General features: G+C 42.9%; 4 protein-coding genes across 10 annotated transcripts; 2 read left to right on the top strand and 2 right to left on the bottom strand.

The window, feature by feature from the left end:
• LOC8073102 (pre-mRNA-splicing factor SYF1) lies at positions 1,732-7,031 on the top strand. Its single transcript, XM_002463235.2, has 7 exons — positions 1,732-3,212; positions 4,030-4,355; positions 4,444-4,628; positions 4,727-4,897; positions 5,243-5,443; positions 5,998-6,246; positions 6,330-7,031. The coding sequence occupies exons 1-7, from the start codon at positions 2,005-2,007 to the stop codon at positions 6,786-6,788; spliced, it is 2,799 nt and encodes a 932-aa protein (XP_002463280.1). The 5' UTR covers positions 1,732-2,004; the 3' UTR covers positions 6,789-7,031.
• LOC8072207 (nodulation protein H) lies at positions 7,072-10,279 on the bottom strand. Of its 2 annotated transcripts, none has more exons than XM_002461073.2 (7): positions 10,040-10,279; positions 9,291-9,422; positions 8,964-9,196; positions 8,599-8,857; positions 7,977-8,156; positions 7,564-7,719; positions 7,072-7,476 (listed from the first exon to the last, which is right to left on the bottom strand). In XM_002461073.2, exons 2-7 carry the CDS (start codon positions 9,291-9,293, stop codon positions 7,300-7,302), a joined length of 1,008 nt encoding a protein of 335 aa, XP_002461118.1. In that variant the 5' UTR covers positions 9,294-9,422; positions 10,040-10,279; the 3' UTR covers positions 7,072-7,299. The 2 variants fall into 2 exon arrangements, with proteins under 2 accessions (XP_002461118.1, XP_021308794.1); XM_021453119.1 differs by lacking the exon at positions 10,040-10,279 and adding an exon at positions 9,681-10,026.
• Positions 12,320-24,438, bottom strand: LOC8072206 (bZIP transcription factor 60). Of its 4 annotated transcripts, none has more exons than XR_002450316.1 (5): positions 14,185-14,371; positions 13,431-13,623; positions 13,182-13,221; positions 12,897-13,034; positions 12,320-12,733 (listed from the first exon to the last, which is right to left on the bottom strand). XR_002450316.1 is itself a non-coding variant. In XM_002461072.2 (5 exons), the coding sequence occupies exons 1-5, from the start codon at positions 24,196-24,198 to the stop codon at positions 12,672-12,674; spliced, it is 1,953 nt and encodes a 650-aa protein (XP_002461117.2). In that variant the 5' UTR covers positions 24,199-24,438; the 3' UTR covers positions 12,320-12,671. The 4 variants fall into 4 exon arrangements, 3 of the variants coding, with proteins under 3 accessions (XP_002461117.2, XP_021310039.1, XP_021310040.1); XM_002461072.2 differs by lacking the exons at positions 12,897-13,034; positions 14,185-14,371 and adding exons at positions 21,955-22,354; positions 22,941-24,438; XM_021454364.1 differs by lacking the exon at positions 12,897-13,034 and having other exon boundaries at positions 14,185-14,377.
• On the top strand, positions 14,506-20,710 carry LOC8073101 (DNA repair protein RAD51 homolog 4). Of its 3 annotated transcripts, none has more exons than XM_021454363.1 (10): positions 14,506-14,766; positions 14,943-15,061; positions 15,867-15,988; positions 16,111-16,192; positions 16,319-16,451; positions 16,654-16,781; positions 16,853-16,943; positions 17,352-17,422; positions 19,114-19,263; positions 20,297-20,710. In XM_021454363.1, the coding sequence occupies exons 2-10, from the start codon at positions 14,969-14,971 to the stop codon at positions 20,333-20,335; spliced, it is 909 nt and encodes a 302-aa protein (XP_021310038.1). In that variant the 5' UTR covers positions 14,506-14,766; positions 14,943-14,968; the 3' UTR covers positions 20,336-20,710. The 3 variants fall into 3 exon arrangements, with proteins under 3 accessions (XP_021310038.1, XP_021310037.1, XP_021310036.1); XM_021454362.1 differs by having other exon boundaries at positions 14,524-14,766; positions 14,920-15,061; XM_021454361.1 differs by having other exon boundaries at positions 14,766-14,832.

Genomic DNA, 24,527 nt, shown 5'->3' with positions numbered 1-24,527 from the left:
CCCTCTAGGCACGAAGCCAGCGATGAGGTGATGGGGCTCCATCCCCCCTATGTTCGTCGGATCCATGGAGCCCCCTTAGCCACTTCCACAAATTTTTATCATTGTTGCACTTTATGAAGGGACCGAAACTGTATTAAGATAAAAGAAACCATGTGTCCCTAAATATTTTTCTAGATTCATCCCCTAATGTTATGTTCAGGAATCGACTCGAACTACCCCACGTTAGAAAATTGGGAGGTGTTGGCATATGGACTGCGAACATACTCGTATACACTTGAGGCTTTGTTTAGTTTCCAAAAAGTATCTAAATTTTTTTTAAGATTTCTCATCACATTGAATCTTACGACACAATGCATGGATCATTAAATATAGACAAAAATAAAAACTAATTACATAGTTTGCCTATAATTTGCGAGATGAATCTTCTAAGCCTAGTTAGTTCATGTTTAGAGAATATTTATCAAATACAAACGAAAGTGCTACAGTATCCAAAACCAAAAATTTTTGCCAAAGGCCTAAATGCATGGCTCCGGCCGTTTCTCTTGCTCACCATTCTTTGGAAAATTTTGGATGCTAGGAATGGAGAAATCTTCATGAGGCAACTTTCGTTTTGTCGTCGTATAGTGACTCGAGACTGTGAAGGTCTTATACTGTGGCGAAAACGCCTGAGGAGATACCACGTGACTTAGACATCGTTCAGTTGGCAAATTTTTTAGAATTTGAGTAATATATCACTTTCATTTATATTTAGTAATTATTGTTTAATAATTGACTAATTAGATTTAAAAGATTCAATTCAAATTTTCGTCTATATTTAATACTCCATGCAGATGTCATAAGATTCGATGCGATGGAAAATCTTAATTTTTTTAACTAAACAAGGCCTTAAAAATTGACGCTTGTTTCTCTTATCCGCTCTAACCTCTTCGTGCATTGTAGCTATGGGTGAAACAGGTATCGATATTTTTCAACCGTATTCGAGATTGAATTTGTATAGAAGGATTTATATTCGTCTGAATCCGAGTTTGAATATTTAACATTCAATACCATATTCATATCCGAATACTCAAATCACATATTTATGACGTTGACATCTAATCGTATTCTATCCAGTATGGTTCACACTATATGTATTTAAATCTGAATCCAGACAGAAATATGAAAACAAATGTAATATCAGTGGTATCCATTTGTATTCGATCCATTTTCATATATATTTATTTGTATCCGATCCCAAATTTTTCTTAGATTTATTCCAGGATTTAACGATGCTACGCTTTCAGCGGTGGGCGACGTCCCCGTCGATAACAAGGCGCCCGTGGTGATTTTGTGAAAATTTCAAGATGTGCTAGCTCAGTCCATCAGAGGTGCTCATAGAGGTAAGGTTCAAGTATATATATATGTTTATAGAGATGATTGTACATACTTGTTGTGTGCGTCTAAGTTGTACTGCATAATTTCTTAAAAAATTGCATTTGATTTTGTTTGCCTATAGCAATTCCTAGTATAATTTGAGATTTGAAAATTGAAGTAGAAAGTGTACGCCCTAACGCCGGCCGGAAGTATTGAAAAGAGCCCAAAACCCCCGCTTAGTATCGGGCCACCCAACCACCTATAAGGCCGGCCCACGGACCGCCGTCTCCTTGTCCACCTCGGTTACCGATTCTAAACCGGAGCCCGCGGCGTGTCAAAAATCGCCGAGCCCGCCGATTGGGCCTGGCCTGGTCCGCACAATCCACCTCCATCCTCTCTCTCCACCGTCGTCGCCTGCGAGACGCCCACCTATCTGCCGTGCCGTGAGGCCGCGACGCCCCTGCAGCCGCCGGCTCCATCGCGTCGAGGCCGCGCCGCCAATCACGGCCCCGCTCCCCACTCTCCACTGCTCACAATCTCCAGAAGGCGGCTGCCAGTCTTCCCCGCGCGCCCTACCCGTCTCGGTCGCCTGCTACCGCGCCAGGCCGGACACTAAAACCCTAGCTAGGCTCAGCCAATCCCCGCTCCAGGATGCCGTCAGCGTCGGGTCCGGTGGCCGTGGCGTCAGCGTCGGCGGCGGCGAAGGCCGCGCCGTCCCCGGCCATCGGGATCTCGCCGGACCTGTACCCGACGGAGGACGACCTGCCCTACGAGGAGGAGATCCTGCGGGAGCCTTTCAAGCTCAAGGGGTGGTGGCGCTACCTCGTGGCTCGCGCCTCCGCTCCGTTCGCCAAGCGCGCCGTCATCTACGAGCGCGCGCTCAAGGCGCTCCCCGGGAGCTACAAGCTCTGGCACGCCTACCTCCGCGACCGCCTCGACCACGCGCGCCCGCACCCCATCGACCACCCGGCCTACTCCTCCCTCAACAACACCTTCGAGCGGGCGCTGGCCACCATGCACAAGATGCCGCGTGTCTGGGTCCTCTACCTCACCTCACTGCTCGACCAGCGCCTGCTCACGCGCGCGCGCCGCTCCTTCGACCGTGCCCTCCGCGCGCTCCCCGTCACGCAGCACGACCGCATCTGGCCGCTGTACCTCCGCCTCGCCTCGCTCCCGGCCTGCCCCGTCGAGACGTCGCTCCGAGTCTTCCGCCGATACCTCCAATTCGACCCCTCCCACGCCGAGGACTTCATCAACTTCCTTATATCCGCCAACCACTGGCAGGAGGCTGCCAACCGTCTAGCATCCGTGCTCAACGACGATGGGTTCCGCTCCGTCAAGGGGAAAACAAGGCACCAGCTCTGGCTCGAGCTCTGCGAGATCCTCACCAAGCATGCCGATGAGGTTGCCGGCCTCAAGGTGGACGCCATCCTGCGTGGCGGGATACGCAAGTTCACCGATGAGGTCGGCAAGCTTTGGACCTCACTGGCTGATTACTATGTCAGGAGAGGCCTTTTCGAAAAAGCTAGGGATGTATTTGAGGAGGGCATTTCTTCAGTGGTTACCGTCAAGGAGTTCAGCGTGGTGTTTGAGGCATATACACAGTTTGAGCAGAGTATGCTTGCGGCAAAGCTGGAGGCTGCTGAGGAAGAAGGGGCTGAGGATGAGAACGAGGGAGGGGGCAGAAAGAGTGGGATGGATAAGTTATCAAAGAAATTCCTCGATGAATTCTGGTTGAACGATGAGGATGATACTGATTTGAGGATGGCAAGGTTTGAGCGGCTGTTGGATCGCAGACCAGAGCTTCTTAGCAGCGTGCTGTTGCGACAGAATCCACACAATGTGGAGGAGTGGCACAGGTGAGGTTTGCTATAACACCTGCACTTTATTGATTGTGTTGTCTAGGGCTCTAGGCAGATTAATTATCACTTGGATGTGTGCAGATTGAACCACCAAATATGTATCATAGTCACCCATTAATGTTCCTGAGGGATTATTGATTATTCAGTTTGTATCACCCTTTGAATGCATGCTTTTTCCCCATTATTTTCATTCAGAGATGTTTGTGAGAACTTTAGACAAGTTAAGGTATCAACCTTCTGGATTGTTGGTTGCAACATCAATTTTAGTTGGAAAATTCGTGATGAACCAGTCAACCCATTCCAGAGTTACTAGCACTGCCAAACTCGTAACATTGTGCTCTCTCTTTTCAAAACAAAGTATGCTGGAAAATCTACTCCCTCAGTTCCCAAATTATAGTTCACTTTAGCTTCGCCCTAAGTCAATTTGGTTTAATTCAATTCTCCATGAAATATATGTCTTGATAGTGCATTTATTTGAAATTGTAGTTAATATATTTCCTAAGTACTTTGTCAAATTTATAGAATTTTGACTCAAGACAAAGCTAAAGTGAACAATAATTTTGAACAGAAAGTGCATTTGTACAAGGTAATTGGGGATCTTAAGAGTTAAGACATAGACACGTGGTTGTAAGTGTTTGCACATTTTCTCTATAGCTGGGCAAGTTATTGATTCTTTTGTGATTGGATATGCTCAGATCTAAAAATAAGTGATGTCATGAGATGCAACATGTAGTGTGCTACTGATGCACATTACCATTTCCTTTTGTGTTCTCTGGCTTGATGGAATTGACTAACAATGCAACAATATGTGCAGGAGGGTGAAACTCTTTGAAAAGGATCCTGCAAGGCAAGTAGCGACATATGTTGAGGCCGTGAAAACTGTAGACCCAATGAAGGCAGTTGGGAAGCCCCATACTCTATGGGTGGCATTTGCCAAGATGTATGAGAAACACAATCGTCTAGATAGTGCTGAAGATATTTTCAAACGGGCTACTCAAGTGAATTATAAGGCAGTTGACCACTTAGCCAGTATCTGGTGTGAGTGGGCAGAGATGGAGCTGCGCCACAACAATTTTGACAAGGCTATTGAGCTGATGAGGCAGGCAACGGCAGAGCCCTCTGTTGAGGTTAAGAGGCGGGGTATAATTTATTCTGTCAGATCTGTGTCAATTTTAAATTTTCCTGTGTATTTTACAAAACATTCATGCTAACAATATGATTGATGCAGCTGCTGCTGAGGGGGACGAGCCTGTCCAAATGAAAGTGCACAAATCTTTGAAAATGTGGAGCTTTTATGTTGATCTGGAGGAGAGCCTTGGAACCTTAGACTCTACCCGTGCAGTTTATGAGAGAATATTGGATTTACGAATTGCCACTCCACAGATAATTCTCAACTATGCATATCTTCTTGAGGTAAGATCTTTCTCCAAAGTCAGCATGTTTTACGTTTCAAATAGGAACTTTTAATGCATCTTTTAATATTCTGTTTGTTACTGTTTCTCTCACAACAGGAGCACAAGTATTTCGAAGATGCATTTAAAGTGTATGAAAGGGGTGTGAAAATATTCAAGTATCCCCACGTTAAGGCCATTTGGGTGACCTACCTTACAAAGTTTGTACAGAGATACAAGAGAAGCAAGTTAGAACGAGCAAGAGAGCTTTTCCATGAAGCTGTCCAACAGGTATGTAAAATTGCACCCATGCTTTGTTTTATGCGCGATATGCTACTCAATCATATTCACCACTTTTTAGCATCATCATAAGAGCATGCCATGAAAAATACTTGATCGATAATACAATTTAAGCACCATGGCAAGTTTTTCAATTCCAAACTACACTTGATTTTGTGCTTCTTTTGGAACAATGTGTCCCTCTGTTCCTGTTGTAGTATGACATATTATTCTTTGCGCCTCATTTACTTGTTCGAGACACTGGCACCTGTTTCTTTCCTGCATGCACTTTTATTTGTTGAGAAAGTTACTTTCAACATCTTTCTTCTGTACTTACACTGTACTTCTTTTGATCAGGCTCCTCCAGAGGAAAAGAAGCCCCTATATTTACAATGGGCAAAACTGGAGGAAGACTATGGTCTTGCCAAACGTGCTATGAATGTATATGATGAAGCTGTAAGAGCTGTTCCTAACAGTGAAAAAATGGCTATGTATGAAATCTATATAGCACGTGCTGCCGAACTCTTCGGTGTTCCAAGGACAAGACAAATATATGAGGTAAGCGTATTATCCTTTCCCTTGAGCTTGTGATTGTTGCCTTATGGTTTTTGGCTGCAATTGCTTTATTATGTCATTTGTTTTGAGATTTAGTGTTTTTTTCTCAATGCATCATTGTTGTGGATGAAAGAAATTGATATGGATCTGACATTTTAACTATTTGGTAACTGGATGAATTAATTAATATAGATGTTTCTTCTATACTCGAGTAGGCTCACCTTCTGCTTTCGAATGTTGCCTTGTATCTGTTTTAATTGATAGACTGGCTGTGTTATACTCTTATCCTAGGATCTAGTTCTGCTACAACATTTTAGAACATAAAAGTATGAGTTGGCTAAGCTTGTTTTTACAATTTTACCATAGTAATTAGTAATGTCGAATTAATACGTGTTTTATGCTCCCATCGGCCATCTAGAATTCCATATGTTTGATTTTTCTGAGCACTCCACACTTCAGATTTAGCCTGGTTGTGTCTTCAATATTTGCAGATGTTGTGCTGGTTACTGATAGTTTGATACTAACTTTCCCTGCTATCTTTGTTGTCACATTTGCAGCAAGCAATTGAATCAGGCCTCCCAGACAGAGATGTTCTGACAATGTGCATGAAATTCGCTGAGTTAGAGAGAAACCTTGGGGAAATTGATCGTTCGCGTGCCATCTATGTGCATGCATCCAACTATGCTGATCCAAACAATCCTGACTTTTGGAAGAAGTGGAATGATTTTGAGATTCAGCACGGTAACGAAGACACATTCAGGGAGATGCTTCGTATCAAGCGTACAGTGGCTGCTAGCCGCAGTCAGGTATGCCACACAACTTATTTGCAGTTTGACATGAACATTAATTCTTGTATCACAAATTAACACTGACTTATAATGTTGTGCAGACACATTTCATACTACCGGAGTACTTGATGCAGAGGGATCAGAGGTTAAATCTGGACGAAGCAGTTGACACTCTTAAGCGTGCTGGCGTCCCTGAAGATGAGATGGCAGCCTTGGAAAGGCAACTGGCTCCGGGACCATCCACTGCACCACCAGCAGCACCAAGCACTGCCCCAGCGTCTGCTAACAGGATGATGAACTTCGTCAGTGCTGGAGTAGAAGCGCAGGCCGAGAGCAGCAGACAACAGGCTGGTAACAATGAGGACATTGAGCTGCCCGACGAGAGTGACGACGAGGAACCTGATGTCCAAATTGCGGAAAAGAGTGTTCCTGCTGCGGTATTTGGTGAGCTTGGCAAGAGAGCTGCTGAGAATGCTGCCGAGAATAATGAGGAAAGCTCAGGTGCCCAAGGGAATGAGCAGCTGGGCGCCCTTGAGAGGATAAAGAGACGACGACAATAGTGTGCCGCTGCTAAGATGAGACCCCATGTTTGCACCGTGGTATCAGCACGAGCTTTAGCGATGCTGTACTTGTTACATGTAAACATTTTGAGTGGAATTTTGTTCTTGTACAAGCATTTACGGTTGATCGGGGTATATCCTGTGGCCATTTTTGTGTAGTCTTTGGGATTCTTTCTTCTTCCTTGAAAGAAGAACATGATGCCGAAACATTATTATCTTTGGGCCAGAATTTCGCCTGTTGAATTCGAACAAGTTAACAACCATAGTCAGATGCCAGCTATCCTTGGCCACATTCAAAATCTTATTGTTGTTGTAAACTCGTAATATTTTGCAACAAAAAAATCACCACGTGTGTCATCTGTTGTACACCTTTTAACAAGCTCATCTGTACAAAAAGAATTCTAAAGCATATTTTGCGACTAAAAATCAGCGAACAATACTGTTTCAGTTTCAGCGAAGAAACGGTGTTTTTCACTCACGGGCACTTCAAATGCCAATAACCAGCCCTCCATCACTTGACATAATCTGAACCATCAAGGAAGTGGGCAAACTCTGTTCCATTCAGTTTGCTGCTAACTTCCTCCCAGTTCTTGACAAGGTCTGGAATAGGCCTAGTGTGAATTTTCACCTGCCTGCTCATCAGCCTCCTCACCGGTACTCTGAGGAACTCTTGCACCTGGAATAATGCCTGCGCACCCAAGAGATGCCATCAATATTAGTTACAAAAGCACGTAATAATGGATCTTTCAGTGGTACATTTAATTGTTTTCAGTACATTGCTGTTGCTGATTATATCCTCATAATAGAGGATCATGTGCCGTGTGCTCTTGAAGTGGTCCAAGCAGTCTCTGATGGCCTTCTCAATGTTTCTGATGTTTGTAATCAGAGTTGACGGATCCAAATGTGGTTTGAATTTCGCTAATATCTCAGCCTGCCCAAAATGAACTGTACTAATCAGAAAAGAAGCTGCAGTTTAATATCAGCATAGATGTAGTTTCTCTTTTCCCCAACAGTGTCTAATCAAAACCAGAAAGCTGCCATAAAATAAGTGATATAGGAGTATGTTCTAAGGCACAACTCATGTAAAATGAGCTGTCCACAGCACTATGCTCAAAAGAATATTTGGGACCAACAGAACAAAGCTATGTCAGTAAACTCTGTTTGAAACTGTTTGTGCATCGAAGATACCTCTTCTTTTGAGTGAACATGAGACTTGTGAGTTCCATTCAACTGCTTTGCATCTTTGTCATAGTCATTGGCCAACACAGATATAAGCCTGCGCAGCGTATTCCTCCTGAACAGAAATATCACGGAGACACCTTTCTTTTTCAAATAACTAACTATATCTTCAGGATTTTCCAAAATTCCCTGGAAAAACAAAATCTTGGAAGTTATGGCCACTTGGCCAGGCACTTATTTAACATATGGTAGGCGCACAACTCCAATCATTCTGATAAAATTGAGCAGAACGAGTTTCAACATGGATCATCATTGTTAAGTGTTAACGAGCTTGGATGGTGAATTTTGCTTAGTACAGAGTTTAAAGAACTGCAACCTGTAGGCATGTTAGTAGTTGGCAGTTGGCACATAGGCCATATCTTTGAGAAATATGCAGTATGATACAGTTGAATTCTAGCTATAATTCTTACAGAATCCAAACTTTGGCAAGGAAATAGATCATATAAAAAGGTTTGCCCATGTTCCACCCACTATAACTGTAGTTTAGCACATTGCTAGTAACCACTGGCAAGGACTCCTCATGTCATGCTGTTTTTTTTTTCTTTCATTTAGAAAGCCACAGTTAAAGTACCTGATTAAGCATCCACTTCAGTCCAAATGCAGCTGTGCACTCATTCTTCGCTGCGCTGGTGAGCCAGTCCAAATTATACAGTGTGTCAAGTGTTTGTAAGATAGACGAGATATTCTCTCTTCTATCCACTCTGTTAAAGATTTCACCATTGGAACTTATGTTAGGGTGACTATTCAGCAAGGTCTCAAACCATCCACTTCCTGATCTTTGCATAGACACAATTACAAAAAATCGAACAGGAGTACATGAGCACTCCCCCCTGCAGCAGAAGGCACAACAATATCAACATCAGCCAGTACGGAGTACTACATAATTGAGGATTACAAAGATTTTATCTATCCTCACAGTCAGGTGGTGGATGTTACCTGCTATAACTCGTAGGTTTTGGAAAGTGCACATAACTAAGCTCCTCATGTGGCACATAAGGCTTTCTGCAATCCCTTTGTTCTTCTCTACTATTCCCCTCTCTTCCGCTCTCTAGTGTTATCTGATTAAAGGAGAGGTAGCATACATAGAATCCAAATGACGCAATGAAGAAAACAAAGATTGGCCGTGGCAGAATTGGTGCTCCCTTGGAACTCTTAAGTGAATAAGGGTGCTGCAAGGTCAAACACGATTTTAATGATCAGGCATTGCTGATACTAGCAAGTATTGGGGACAAATAACTGTAGCCCAGGAACACTGTGCTATACCATTTTCTGCTTGCAACAGATAACTACTGTCTAGGCTGATTTCTTGTTCTCCCACTTGAGCACAGCCAGGAAGCATGTTTAATCCTAACTGACATCAGAAGCTCACCATGTGCCAACGCGTCACAGTGCATCCTGGTAAACCAACCAAATACAGATTTTACAGCCAGTTAGCTGCTCATAAAAGAAGTAACATACTCGACAATGTAGTTGCAAAACCAGCGCTAATTGCAAATCTGCTTCAAGTAATGCTCAACAAAGTTTATCAGGAACAAATAGGCCCCAAAAGTTGAGAGAGAGAGAAAGAAATCATACGAAACCCTGAAATAGGATTCGGTACAAACAATAATGGAGGAGGAGAGGAGTACACTAAATGCGGGAATAACCTCTCACCAAAACTCGAGACACGGAGAAGCCCAAAGCAGCCGACGAGATCCCAGATGGGATTTGAACTCCGAAATGGCGAAGAACCCCCGCAAGAAGAAGAGAGGGAAGGTGAGCGAGATTCAGCTCTGACAAGCCTCCAACTCGAAGAAGCAAGCCGCTCCCCAAAACCCTCGGCAGCCAGAGAGGAGCAAGAGCAGAACCAAGATTTGGGTGCGAAGAATCGCGCAGCTGGCCGCGCCAAGGAAGGCTCCGAACTCCACGCAGATGAGAGATGCCTCAAGCATCGGCAAGCAAGACTAGGCAGCTCTAACAGCAAGATCACATGAGCAACCTAACACGCGGAGGAGGCGGGGAAGAATGGTCACCTGCTTCGTCAGCGCGGACTTCTCCGACCTCGCGCTATCCCTCTTTCGCGCGGCTCCGACCTTTCCTCGGGGATCCCTCTCGCTCTCGCAATCAAGAACAGGAGGATCAGAAAAACGGTGCCGTAGGAATGCCTCTTGAATTCCCTTTTAAGATGGTTTGAAACGTGGGCAAGGCCGCATTCTCCTTTTTCTTTTGAACTGAAAAAGGGCGAACCAAGCAAAGCAAACAAAAGCGAAAGAGGGGCCATAGCATGAAATGGCAATATGAATGAGCCGGAGCTTTTGCTGCACCTGGTCTTCGTGGACCATTTGCAAAATATAAAAAACTAGAAGAGGCTGGTAATTTCCTCCGAGTTGGTGTCGGTCAACTGTGTACTCAAAGGCTCTATTTGGTTCCCTTGCCAAATTTTAGTCAACTAAGGCCTTGTTTAGTTTTAAAAAATTTGTAAAAAAATTTAAATTTCAATACGACGTATGTATAAAATATTAAATATAAATAAAAATAATAACTAATTACACAGTTAGTCTGTAATTTATGAGATGAATCTTTTGAGCCTAGTTAGTTTATGATTAGACAATATTTGTCAAATACAAACGGAAGTACTACGGTGTCCATTTTGTAAATTTTTTTGAAACTAAACAAGAGCTAAACTTCCAAACACACTGGCTAAAAAGAAGTCTCACTAGTTATCTAAGTGTAACTAAAATAATTTTAACTGACTAAACCAAACAGGGCCCAAATGCCTAGGCCTTGTTTAGTTCACCCTGAAAACCAAAAAGTTTTCAAGATTCCCCGTCACATCGAATCTCGTGGCACATGCATGAAATATTAAATATAGACGAAAACAAAAACTAATTACACAGTTTTGCTGTAAATCACGAGACGAATCTTTTGATCCTAGTTACTCTATGATTGGATAATATTTGTCACAAACAAACAAAAATGCTACAGGAACTAAACAAGGCCCTAGTCTGCTTGTTCCTTTTCTTCTGGAGTTATAGACGGATAATTGTTCAGTTACACCGTTCGTTACTTCACTTTATGTACCCTGTTGTGCGTTCAAAGATGCCTTAATCAACTCGGGTTCGACCGTTTTGTTTCTATAGTATAACCGTTTAGGCCTTTTAGAACATATAATAGAAATTATGTAGACATTTCATGGGGTTCAATTCGTTTTTACAAAAAAAAAGCAAACAGTAAAAATATCTTGCATTCTAAAGGGCCCTTAACCATTTTCGTCCTCTCTCAATGGGTGTGGCCGTGTGGCATAACATAACTGCAATCTCAAGTATTTCAGGGTGGATGTACTCTTTTCATTTCAAATTATATATAAAAGCATTTGACTTTTTATAGATACGTTGTAAGAGTAATTATTATATATCTAAAAAGGTCAAGACGTCTTATAGTTTAGAAGAGAAGGCATTTTTTCTTGTGAATTGATGATGTAGCTGTATTATTAGTTATATTTTTTTTTGATAAAGCTGTATTATTAGTAATATTGTGTATTAAAATGTTTATTTGACTCTTCAAGGGGAAGACAGGGACAACGGTGACTTTAGTCTGAGACTCTGAGTAGGACGTTCCGTATGTGCTGTCTGCATTGCGCGCCGTTGTTCAAAAATCGATACGTAAGCAAACAACCCTGTCCGCGTTGAGTTGTTCAAAGGCGTGTTGCTAAATTGCTACCAAATCAAATGCTCAAGCTCCTGAAGAGCCGTCTCTGCTAGCTACCTTTTCCAAGGAAAAAGCAAGCTTGGAGATTTTGACTGCTGCATTTCAATTAATTAATAGTAACATAATATAATCCCGTTGGTTGGAACGCTTTCCCAGATTTTTCGCAAACTCCAATCAAATGGCAACTTCAAAAACTTGCACTCCCTCCCTCCCAAATTATAAGTCATTCCAAAAATCTTGAAGAATCAAAGCATTTTAAGTTTAACTGAATTTCTATTTTTATTTGATGTCATAAACCTTTATAATGTTGGTCAAATTTAAATGCTTTAACTCTCCAAGATTCTTAGAATAACTTATAAATTAAGAGAACTTGACGGTGGGCCCGAGTAGGCTATATGAGGTTAGAACTCTGCCGAATTATGAACTTGAATTGCATAAGGCAAATATTCCTTTCCCCCAGAATGTTAGAGCAAACGTAATCCGTCCAAACATCCAGTAAAATTTTGCCCTGAGAAAGAGAAACCAGAAGCCCACAACTACTGTTGTAATCCTGTGAGTGGCATTTGCAGCTTAATGCGTTGCACATTATGTGACCGACAGTGTAGTTGAATCAAGCAATAGCCAAGCAGAAATGCCAGCAGCAACAGTGAGTGTATTAGGTGGCGGAGGCACAGATGGATTCACATGCTAGAGCTGGTACAAAAGGACAATTAGGTGCGCTTGATCCCAACATCAAGACAGACACCAGTAGGTACAAGAGCACGGCATCAGTTGGTGCGTCAAATCACAGCTTAATATCATCCGCAATGGTTGTTTGGGATCTTCATAACAAATTTTCTTTCCTCCCAAAGGGACAAATGAGCTACATCCCAGATCCTAGAGGGACCAACGTAGAGCACCGGGTCCGCTCCGAGAACACACAGCGGTCGCATTGTTGAGATGACGAACTAATCTTTATCATGATGATGACATGAAATCCTCTGGCCTGGCGATGAAAACTTCCTCAAACTCATCGTCATCTGGTGAAGAATAGAAATTACAGTCAGGAATTGTCCGACTGAAAATGCAATAGCTACAGAAATTACAGTCAGGAATTGTAAAAGCAAGAAGCTGCATTGAGTAGATTGAGATTTTAGAAAAGGACTAGCATCATGCATTCACTTTATTTAGAATAGGGGCAACCTGCCATTCTGCTATGATAAACCACTTTGCAATCATAGGTTCTTCTTGATTTATTATTAACGTAGAGAGGAGGGAAAAAGCATAAACTTCTACTAGAGAAAGCATAGCCTCAGCAATAATATGGTTTGGTATGTCCAACTGCAGTCCAGAAAACAGATCAAGCTGATGATTAGTGAATGATGACCTAAGACATAATAAGGAAAATAAAAAGCACAACCTGAAAGATAATAAGAAAAATAAAAAGTAGACAAAACCCATTGACAATTCAGCACGTGATCCTGATACCTTTTCTTAGTGCCAAAGCAACAATGGAATCGTTTTCCACCTGAACAAGTATAAAAAAGAAAATATCACACAACTGGCAATTGTATTAAAGAAGCTGTGGATTTAATCTTCAAAGAAAACTGATACACTAAGGCTACACAAACTAAACTTCACTTATAGAAGCTTCTATGAGAATAATGAGATTGTGCATTAGGCAAAACAAAATCATTTTAGGAGAATATGTACAGAAACAGCAAGATATATGGGTACCTTTTGATCTGCCAGCGTCTTTGAGTCTTCAAGCACATCACTGCTGGGCCACAAGAGCAACTGCTGATTAATAGGAGGTTGGTCTATCAGCGAATGCAACTTCTGTTTGATGCTCAAAGCCGTTTCTGTTGGTTCACATTGAATGAAGTAGGTAGTCTTGTTGCGCTTCACTCGGATATACATGTTTGCAAGCCTGCGCCGGTGGGATGCCTGAAAGTCATCAGTACACAGATGGAATGGAACCAGCAACAGAGGGAAATATCTCTGCTTCCCATAAACCATATTCACTACTCCAGGGTTGGTGGAATGTAGTAGCACTATAGTGATAAGCATACTGCTTACCTTAGTAATACCCTAAATACTGCTGAGGGCAATGGAACCCTATGGTTGCATTGAACATGGATTATGTGAAGGGGCTCGATAAGTGTCTAATTGAGCGAATCAATAATGTAAACAAACACTCAATCAGCTGAAAAAAGGTACAAATAAATTCCCATAGTGAAAACACAATAGAACAAGCATGCCAGAACAAATGCGTTCCGGTAACAGGCAACTCGAACCACCCTATAAAATCATCAAATTATACTCGATTCCAATGGTTCTTGAAGCAAAGTGACTAGACAATACACTGCAACGAACAAAACCTACGCGTAAAAGCCGCCCGCGGAGCCCCCAGCTACTCTCGCACGCCAATGAATTGAACGCACAAGTACACAACAGTTGTCAGATTCGCGAGCCGGGAAACGAGACGCACCAGGCGAATCGCCGATCTGTCCTCCCCTGCGGTGGAAAGCGAGTCGGCGGAGCCGACGGCGGACGCGCGCGGCACGGCGGCGCTGGCGTTGACGAGCGAGACCCCGATGAGCCGGGAGACGGAGACGACCCGCGGCGGATGGGTGGAAGCGAGGCGTGGGTTGGGGAGACCGGAGACGGGAAAGGATCTGCGCTACTCAGCGCATTGGGCTATTTGGGCCTGCTTACCACGCCACACATTATCAAAGTGGGCCGGCCCAGTACTCGGTCTCGGCTTCTTCGTTTTCCTTCGCCCAGACGCGGCCGCCGCCGCTCCCGCTCGGTCGGCCGGGGTTCCCGTAGGGGCAGGCAGGGGCGGCCAACCAGGGATCGCACGCGCTCCTCGCGGTCGTGGCTCTTTCCTCATTCGCTCCCGCGCGCTCTCGCACTCGCCGGCGCCGGCACGGCGAAACCCATCCGGCCAGCCCGCTTGGCCCCGTGGCCCTCGCCTGCCGGTGGCCGCCGTCGGTCCGTTGCCCTTGCAGGCAGCCTGCCGGAGCCCCGCGTCGCCACTTGCCGGCAGCAAGGTTACTTGATTCTGCTGGTAAGAACCACACAATGACTTCTCATAAAGTGCAAAAGGACCTGTGCAAAGCATCACTAGCCTTAGGTATTTATTATTTTCTAATAATGTTTGATGTATTATTATTGACTGTACTGTACTTGAATTGCAAACTTTCCATGAAAATTGCTATAGATCACTAACGGTGGTGTCGACAGCAAGACTCAACTACTCGGCGGTGGTGATGGCGGCGGCCGGTGGCGGAGGAGGAAGCGGAGGGGGAGGCACCACATCCGGCTGTGGTCTGAAGCGCCGCTATGCACCACGCGACCAGGAGGTCCGCATTCTTCTTATTCTTTTTGGGCCATTGCTGCTTTTAGTATTTGCTCGCCTGCCATCAACGTATGAATGTTTGTTGTACTAGAAATGTTAGTCCGACTGTACACACTGCACAAGATGTTGCACGTTTGGCTTGCTAGTGGGGTATTTTGCACGTTGAAATCATTTCGCAGACAACTGGGCCTGTTTAGTTCCCCCAGCCATGCCATGATGCCAAAAGATTTGGCACCAAATATTTTGCACCAAAAGTTTTAGCATTGTGAATTTTGGATGAGGTGTTTAGATGCACCAAAAGTTTTGGCATTCTGCAGCGAAAAGTTGGGCTAGAGGCAGTCTGGCTCGCGGTCCAAGGCAATTTTGCACAGTTTTGGGCCTTAAGAGTCCCAAATGCCAAAACTTTACAATGCTATGTTTTGCATTCTTTGACAATGGTGTTTAGATCCATTTTGCAAGAAGTTGGGCTAAAACACCAAAACTTTTGGCAAAATGGAAGAACCAAACAGGCCCAGTCGGCCAATTCGTCTTCCTTTAGCGGTTGATTGACTCACCTTGAACATTTGGGGAGAAGAGTCCATCACGACATTTAGAAGTAAAAATGACCTTCTCCTGAATATCAAGAACCGAAAATTAATTGGTCTACTAACTGAAAACTCATTGCAAATTGAAGTGGAGGGGTTGTAAATAACAACGTAATGTGGCAATTGCCAACCAGTAGAGCTCACGACACATTTGTGTAGTGAAGAACTTTTGTACTACTGAATCACTGAGTGTTTCCATGATATGACATGATATGATACACACAGGAGGAGACGATGAATCAAGATCAGCCTTCTAAGGAAGATTGGTGTGGGCGAATTTGGAATGGGATGGACTTGCTCAAGGACGCCACTGAAAACAAGCATGTCCTCCCTACTGGACTAGAAGGGTATAGTCATGCCCTCTCTTATTCAGTCTTCGTCTCTTATTGGCTACGTTAACATCCTCGTCTATATTACCTATTATGATCAATATGATCCTAGCATCATTTATTGATCTTTCAATTGTCAGCATCGACACACTTCTTGGAGGTGGCCTGCGCCAAGGTCAGCTGACAGAGGTTACTGGACCATCATCTTCTGGTAAAACACAGGTGAGAAGATGAGTTATCTTTTATATACACTTAAAATGCTTATGGTTACTACTTGGGATGATTGTTGGAACTAGTATGAGCTAAATCATAATCATGCTCTTGTCTATTGCATATATACTATTTCAGGTCTGTCTACATTCTGCTTCACATGCTGCAGTGAAGCATATGGGTGTGGTTATGTACTTGGATACTAGTAATTCCTTCTCTCCTAGCCGCATTGCCACCATAATTGATGGAACTAACCTATCTGATCAAAGAGGTAGACAATTAACCACACGTCTAGCATGCTCTTATCTTTTGTCATTCTTTGAGTTCACATAATTTTTCTTTTGTTTTTCCTACAACGGTAATACCCGAATTTGTTTCAATTCTTATGGGGTTAATAGAAATTTATTCCAGTAGTTTGTTAGCAAAAGCTTTACCATATGTTGTATATATAGCTTAAGATTTACAGTAACCAGGTTTTGACTTGCCGCCTAAGGAGAGGCTCAAGACTCTGATGAAAAGCATCATCTGTGAGTCTGTGTTTGATATATTTGGTATGTTTGATATATTACATCAACTTGAAGTCTCTCTACTGAGTGACAAGGTATGAACTAAGCCTTCCATATCATTTCAGATTTCTTGTCAACTACTTCTCTCACATGGCACATGTAATAGGTAAAAAGTGGTGGTAAGAAAATTTGCTTACTTATCATTGACTCGATATCATCCTTACTTGCTCCCATCATTGGAGGCAAGTATCCACAAGGTACCAGCTTCATAGCCTGTCTACAACATCCAACCCCCCCCCCCCCCCCCCACCCCTCTTTTGGCATTGCATAAGCTGTATGTTAGCACTCCAGCTATACAGAAAGTAACTCAGACTTTAGGCACGGATATTGAGCGGTTGAGATAAATTAGACATGATTCTGTGAGGTAGCAACTGAATCGAATTGGTTTTTATGCAAGATAGCTTATGAATTTGGTCATAAACTTTATAATAATGTCTATGATGCAACTGCTAATTTATAGTTTCAGCTGGTCATATATTGAACTTTCTAGTTAAATTCTTAAACAATAGTCTCTGACTCTCTGTGATATCTCTTCCTAAGAGGAAGGCATCCTTAATTCACAATCACTGCTTCTTTTCTCCGAACGTGTGTTAATAAACTGGCAGGGCGGTCAATGATGATATCAGTGGCGATGATCCTTAAGAAGTTAGCCTATGAGCATAATCTATCTGTTCTGGTAATTTTTTTCAACTCCAGTTTTTGGTAATCATTCATGGAATGCTAGTTCCATTCATTTGGTGTACACCTGCACCACCTAGATTCAACTCTTTGGATCGAATTTGAGTGTCTTTCTTGTTATTAATGCGATGATGTTTTTTCAAAGTATCTATCATTTTGATTTAGATCATGGGGATAATATATGTATTCAATTTCTTTGTCAAATTCATTGTGCAACTATGCAATCTTCACTCAGTAGTATTGTTTATATGCATGGAGAAAATAAGAACTGTAATGTCGTGGTAATTATCTTGAAAATGTTGCTGAATAATATAGCACCTAATTTGCAATGTTGAAGATTTGTTGGTCTTGTTCAACATGCTGAATTTGCATGGTGTTTGGTCTTGAACTTGCATAGTGTTTGATCTGAAGAAAAATACATGCAAATAATTGCAACTTCAGGTGTTAGGCCTTGAATTTGTATGCTACCTTCCATACCTTAAACAGTTCAACATGACTAAACATGCAAGAGAATTGCATATCTTTCCATTAAAGAAGAAGAAAAGTTCAAAATTCACAGCAAAGCACACTAAAAAGAATACAAACGAGCCTTTGAAACATAAAAGAGACCATCACTAAACAACTACTGGGGCGGACTAGACCATTGTTAGTTTCTGTAATTTGCACCTGCAGAACACAAGGCTCCTTTCTCTAAAATGGTTCTAGTTACCACTTACCAGCCACACATTCCATTGAAAACAGTCATTATAATGTTTCCAAATTTGTGAAGCAACTAGAATAATCTAATGTTGTGAGCACTCCTCGGTTACTTGTCAACTTGTTTAAGATCTTGGCACTACCATGAGGAGAAAGCTGTAAAGTTCATCTCAGGTGCTACCTGTTGCAGACCCAGACATCGGAAAACAATAAACTTATAAACATGTTTGCCTAGAGAAAAAACATGAAATCAGCAAGTGAGGCTTGTCTCATCCATTTTATCGTACAATGCACGGCAGTCAGGGTGTGAATGGCCAAGAATTTGCAGCATAAAGGAGCCCAGGATTTCCAAATACGCTTCCATGGAGCAAACCAAATTGTGCTCACAAAGAAAGCATTATAGGCTGATTTGGTGTAGGAACCAGATTTTACCAATTTTCATATATGCTGGCCTTGTCATAGATGTCCTTTGCTAATGTACTTCATGGGAGTCAAACCCACAAAAAATTATGTAGCAGTCTCTTGTTTCTCTACTCCCTTTTCCTTTATCTGAACTAGTTACCAATCAGCTCCTAGTATTTGAATGAGGAAGGTTCCAAGGATGGACCAGTATATAGATTTTTGTTCTTCAGTCTTCACGATTCATACATATTTATTTTCTTGCAATAAAATGTACCAAGATCTGAAAATGGTGAACATCATGTACCGAGAAGGGTTATCCTTCCGTATAATCAGCTGTTTAGGATATACCATCACTCCATGGTTGGTGACTCGACTAATGCCAAATACCACCTTTGTTTTAGCATTTGAAATGGAAGTTTATATTTCTGCTTGGCTTCCTATAGGCATTCATAAACTATTTGCCTTAAACAATTGATTTTACAAATTGCTATGAATCAAACAACACATGTTTTTGGCAAATACTGCCAGGTCTAAAACAAAAAGGGTTTTCTCAAGTTCATTCATTGAGTTACTCTCTTGCATCAAAACCAGGTAACCAATCATATGGTTTCTGCTGGCAATGGAGCTGTCAAGCCTGCTCTTGGTGAGAGCTGGAAAGCTGTTCCACATGTCCGCCTGGTGATATCTCGTGAACACGATAGTAATATCTGCACAGCAACTGTGCTGAAGCACACACAACTGGTATTTCCTTTGGCAATTCAATTATACTTCTAGCTTTCATTGCAACAGGTGTAATGCTTGTTGTCGAAGTAGAACTTGCATGGTTAATAACTAATAAATCAGCAGTACTGTTTTGTGAATAAAGAGGTAAATTGTCATGTTGCTGAAACACACACTATGGGTATTTTCCTGGTTAGTTAGTTATATGTACAGCTTTCATTGACACAACAGCCATGCTTCTTGTCCCTGCAGAACTTTTGTGGATAAACCATTAGTGAAAGTTTGCTAATAAGCAGATAAATTGTCCTTATGTGATTTTTAGAAGCATCATTTTCTATACCTGTATACCATAGCATATGATTACCCTATGCAAGTGCATTATGTTGTAAGCTATATGGTGTGTCTATGCCTTCTAGAGAATTTTATTTTATTTTTCCTAGGTTTCTGATTTATGCTGTACAGCAACAACAGCAGGCATATGTGATGCATTTTGTTCATTCTAAGTCAAGATGCATGTATGGGCAGCAGGAAGCATTAGACTTAGTTGTACTTCATTTTGGCATACCTCGACAAAGAGTGATTAAGGGAATGATATGCACCTTCGGTGTATGTCAATCTGTTTGATTATTAACATCTCATAGTTATGCCCAATTTTTTTGAGTATAAAATTTGCTTCTGGAGAAATTAGGGTTCACGATTTTCCTGCTCATATATGCCAGCCTCTTTTTTCGCATTTGCTTTTTTGAGCAAGCTTGGGCTTCTTACTTAGGGTCTTTTATCAGTAAGGATGGTGTTCCACTCTTGCGGATAGTTGGACCAAAAGGATATCACTGCTTTTATTCATTTAACAGTTTCATGATTCATGAGGTTTGCCAGCAAATGATGTCATTCCCTACCAAATCTGGATAGAGAAGTCAGATCATACTACATTTGTGGGATTGAGATATTCTTGTTGCGTTTTTTTCCTCTCACCCCGTCGCTTTTTTTTTCTCGAACACGCACCCCATCGCCTTTGACATTGCTTGTTTTTCCTAACCGTGTTACTGAATTGCAGGCTTCTGGCCGTACTACAAAATTTGTGATACCCAGCTAACCTTTCGGACGAGGTGAGATAGATTTGGCGTTAAGGACTGAGACGATTGGTGGTTCATGCCCTACCCACAGTGAATATTTCTCTTTTCTTTTTGGTTGTACATACATGGACATGGTGTATATTGTATATTTGTATGCCCCATGAGGCAGAGCAGGATATGTGTATATGTACTAGGTTGTTGGAGACTTGGGATTGAGATATCTTATTTTGTCGGGGTTTTGCATGGTTACCATCACTTGGGAATTTTCTCTCTTTTCCTCTCGTCACCATTGTGTAGTGGGACTAGAGGCTCATGTTGAGTTTCAATTGTAGGCTACCTCAACTTGCTTGGGACTAAGGCCTTGTTTAGTTTGAGAAAAATTTTGGATTTTGATACTGTAGCACTTTCGTTTGTTTGTGGCAAATATTATCCAATCATAGACTAACTAAGATCAAAAGATTCGTCTCGCGATTTACATATAAACTGCGTAATTAGTTTTTGTTTTCGTCTATATTTAATGCTTCATGCATGTGCCACAAGATTCGATGTGACGGAGAATCTTGAAAAATTTTGGGAACTAAACAAGGCCTAAAAGGCTTTGTTATTGTTATTGTTGTTACAATTGTGTAGTGGGCCCCAAGCGTCTGAAGTGGCCGAGATACTTCACGAGTATTGCTATTTTTATCTTTACACATGCGAAATGATTCTCTCTCTCTCTCTCTCTCTCTCTCTCTCTCCAGGTTTCTATGATTGCAAAACTTCATCCCATGTTCAAAACATATATAAGTTTATCATGCTTTGCTTTATTGTATAGGTTCACCTGAATGAACAATCCGCATGCATACGTTTGGAACAGTGCGTTTATACATATATTTGGGTGTTGTTAAGTCTTGTTTAGTTCATCGTAAAATCTAAAAACTTTTCAAGATTTTCATCAAATCTTACGGCACATGCATGAAACATTAAATATAGATTAAAAATAACTAATTGTACAATTTATCTGTAATTTGTAAGATAAATCTTTTGAGCCTTTGGGCCTTTTGGATCAAAATCCAAAAACCTTTTGGATCTAAAACCAGGCCACCTTGTTTAGTTGATGAAAAAATTTTAGGTTTGGCTATTGTAGCACTTTTGTTTGTATTTGATAACTATTGTTAATCATAGATTAACTAGGCGTAAGAGATTCATCTCATAAATTACACGCAAACTGTGTAATTAGTTATTTTTTTCTATATTTAATGTTCATATTTATGTCTAAAGATTTGATGTGACGGAAAATCTTAAAAAAAATTAGGATTTTGGGGTGAACTAAACAAGATTCCTTGCACATAGCAACACAGGACAGCATGAACTGATGACTATGAAACACTGCGGCATCATCCGAGCCTACAAGACCAAAACACATCATGGAGCAAAGAAAACTTGAATAAATGAAGAAATGTAGCTGTCTTACACCTCTTCTGCTATAGAATGTACAAGTCCAGCTCTATCAACATACTTAGAAGAGTATATTAGTTGCTTCAGAGAGACTATCAAGTTAATGTATATAGACCTGAACGCATATACTCGCCTCCAAAACCAGACCTAAAGGTGAGGGCTATGGCTTTTGAACGGCAGGACACAAGAGTAAGTAACATACTTAACACTATCTATAAGAACGACAACGAAGATCCGGGACAACGATTTTGAAGAGATCCTCCCCTCACCATCCCCGTCACCAGCCTCTCTGGGATCAGCCAGCACTGAGACGACCACCGATGAAACAGGCTTCGTACTGCCAAAGCTCTCATTCTTCGGTGGTGTTTTGAAGTGCTCGGTGTCGTTGGATGTTGAACCTCTTAAAGGAATGGTCTCAGAGTATGAAATCCTTCTGTTCTTCACCGTGCGAGGACAAGCGGAGGGAAGCTTTTGAGTAAAATTCTGTGACGAGTTTGACATGGTATTGGAGTAGACAGGAATGATGCCATTTGAATGAGCAGATGATGGAGATGCATCAAACTGGAAAACTTCAGTGCACATTCCTGAGCTCAGCAAGGGACCTGAAAACGAGTGCAGGAGCAATGCGCATCAGTAAACGAAGGAATAACATTCACAGTTTGAACAGTAAGCATAAAACCCTTTTGACATCTAGAAACAAAGCATGTATGATTAATCTACAACTGAATTACATAGAAACACCTGTATCCTCACTATGAGTGTAGCTACATCACATATCCACAGTATTCATGCATGTTAACACACCAATTCAATTAACTTCAATAGTGACAACTATTGGCCTAATGGCCTGACCTACTAACACACATATGCTTAAGATATACAACAATATGTGTGCAAATAACCAAATATGTTCTGTCCAGCCATATCAACCTCCTATTTCAATTGCTCAGCACTTAAAAGTGACTGCATGATCTTTGAGGCTTCATTACTTTGTGTTAGTTCGCCTACTTGCTAATATTGAAAGTAAGCTTCAAGTAGTGATACTGATCTTCAGATTTCATTTATATGACTACTAGTATAAATTACTACAGGAAGCATCATAGATTCATAGCAACATGTTATGGAGGTCATTCCAAACACAACAAAATATTAAACTGAGCAAAGTATGTAAAATTCACAGCATCTTACCAGACATTGCTTCACTAAACCACTGTGGCAGCAATCCATCCTCCTCCCTATACACATTTCCATCTGCAGGAGCCAAAGCCATCAGTTCATTTTTCATCACTCCTTTGGCTGATTCCATAACCTCTCCAGCTTCCAATGGAGTCACATAGCCGGGAATTGCCAAGCTAGTCTCTTCCTTCTTTTGCTTTTGAGGACTCGTCCCATCATAGCCAGGCAACCGCAATGAAGCTTTCTCACTAGCAACAATTGACTTAATAACAAGATTCCCATTAATCTTGACATGTTTCCCATTCTTCGGTAGATACAACAGCGCTGGAAGGGTCTCACTGCCACTCTGTGGCGGCTTTGGATCGATACCATCCGAGACATTATCATGAGGCCCCTCAACAGCCAGGATCCTCCCATGATGAGAAGGACCAAATGCAGCACCTTCTCCAGCATCAACAGAGGGATACATCCGATGTACTACAGAAATCAAACACCCACAGAGCATCGCAAGGCAAAGCAACCCCAGGAAGCTAACACTTGCAACCTTCTTGGTCTTCCTAGCCTTCTTGGCCGGTGGCTCTGCTGCAGTAGGTGCAGGTTGCTGGGGTTTCAGCCGAGGAATTGGCACCAGCGGTACCTGTGATCCACGCATGGGATACGCCGGGTGCATCCACGGCATCGGCAAAGGATACATCGCGGGGTACATCGGCATTGGCAGCGGCGGCGCGGCTCCAGCAGCGCCACCCAGCTGCTGCTTGAGAGCGGCGTTCTCGGCGGTGACGCAGGAGATCCTGGCGGAGAGGTCAGCGATGGTGGCCTGCATGGCCTTCACCTTACCTTCCAGCTCCTCCACGTACTGCTTCTTCCTCTGCCGCGACAGGTGCGCGCTCTCGCGGTTGCGTACCAGCCGCGCGCGGCGCTTCGCTTCGTCGTCCTCCCCCTTCCCCTTGTCGCTGCCATCCGTGCCGCTCGCGCTCCTCGAAGACGACTCCGAGGACTCCTCGTTCCTCAGCCCGCCGCCGCCGCCGGAAGAGGACGATCCCCCCTCCGGAGACCCGGCCGAGGAGGACGAGGTCGCGAGAGGGGGCGGCTGCGAGAGTTGCCCGTCCGAGGCAAATAGATCGAGGTCGAAGTCGACGTCCAGGTCCAGGTCCAGATCCTCCAGATCGAAGTCCTCGAACGCGAAGGTGTCGCCGTCCACGGGCGCCTGGAATTCGGGGAAGGGGAGGTCCGCGAAGGGGTCCGGCGCGAGGAGGGCCGGCTCCGCCATGGCCTTACCTTAGCCGATCTGGTCACGGCCAGCGTACGCGCATACACACACCCCACCGAGGAGGCTGAATGGCCGATGGTTGAGTCTCTCGGGATCGCGCTCGCCGACGACGCGGTTGCGGAGGCGTGCAGGGTTTGCCACAAAAAGGTGTTGGGGGGACCGGGAGAGTTTGGTCGCCGGAATCGGTGGGGTTAATCGGTCGCCGTGTTGGAGACGAAGCCGCCGTGCGTGGCGGTGTGGTCAAAGCATGGAGCAGGACAGGACGCCTCTGGAACCTTCGATGGGCCGCTGGAATGGGCCTCAGTGCATGCAGGCTAGAAGTTGGGCCG

Source organism: Sorghum bicolor, chromosome 2, assembly GCF_000003195.3.
Source record: "Sorghum bicolor cultivar BTx623 chromosome 2, Sorghum_bicolor_NCBIv3, whole genome shotgun sequence".
NCBI lineage: Eukaryota > Viridiplantae > Streptophyta > Magnoliopsida > Poales > Poaceae > Sorghum > Sorghum bicolor.
The sequence above is the reverse complement of the archived record's forward strand: the minus strand, read 5'-3'. Positions and strand labels throughout refer to the sequence as shown.

What these genes read in the sequence shown, in the direction of transcription:
- LOC8073102 (XM_002463235.2), top strand. Translation starts at nt 2,005, where the DNA reads ATGCCGTCAGCGTCGGGTCCGGTGGCCGTGGCGTCAGCGTCGGCGGCG. An exon ending in AATGTGGAGGAGTGGCACAG is followed by an intron (nt 3,213 to 4,029) that starts GTGAGGTTTGCT and finishes CAATATGTGCAG; the next exon opens with GAGGGTGAAACTCTTTGAAA. An exon ending in TGTTGAGGTTAAGAGGCGGG is followed by an intron (nt 4,356 to 4,443) that starts GTATAATTTATT and finishes TGATTGATGCAG; the next exon opens with CTGCTGCTGAGGGGGACGAG.
- LOC8072207 (XM_002461073.2), bottom strand. An exon ending in AAACCTACGAGTTATAGCAG is followed by an intron (nt 8,858 to 8,963) that starts GTAACATCCACC and finishes CTTCTGCTGCAG; the next exon opens with GGGGGAGTGCTCATGTACTC. An exon ending in TGAAGTGGATGCTTAATCAG is followed by an intron (nt 8,157 to 8,598) that starts GTACTTTAACTG and finishes TTGTTTTTCCAG; the next exon opens with GGAATTTTGGAAAATCCTGA.
- LOC8073101 (XM_021454361.1), top strand. Translation starts at nt 14,781, where the DNA reads ATGACTTCTCATAAAGTGCAAAAGGACCTGTGCAAAGCATCACTAGCC. An exon ending in ATGCACCACGCGACCAGGAG is followed by an intron (nt 15,062 to 15,866) that starts GTCCGCATTCTT and finishes TGATACACACAG; the next exon opens with GAGGAGACGATGAATCAAGA. An exon ending in CATCTTCTGGTAAAACACAG is followed by an intron (nt 16,193 to 16,318) that starts GTGAGAAGATGA and finishes ATACTATTTCAG; the next exon opens with GTCTGTCTACATTCTGCTTC.
- LOC8072206 (XM_002461072.2), bottom strand. Translation starts at nt 24,198, where the DNA reads ATGGCGGAGCCGGCCCTCCTCGCGCCGGACCCCTTCGCGGACCTCCCC. An exon ending in GTTTAGTGAAGCAATGTCTG is followed by an intron (nt 22,355 to 22,940) that starts GTAAGATGCTGT and finishes ACTCGTTTTCAG; the next exon opens with GTCCCTTGCTGAGCTCAGGA. An exon ending in AGACGCTGGCAGATCAAAAG is followed by an intron (nt 13,222 to 13,430) that starts GTACCCATATAT and finishes ATACTTGTTCAG; the next exon opens with GTGGAAAACGATTCCATTGT.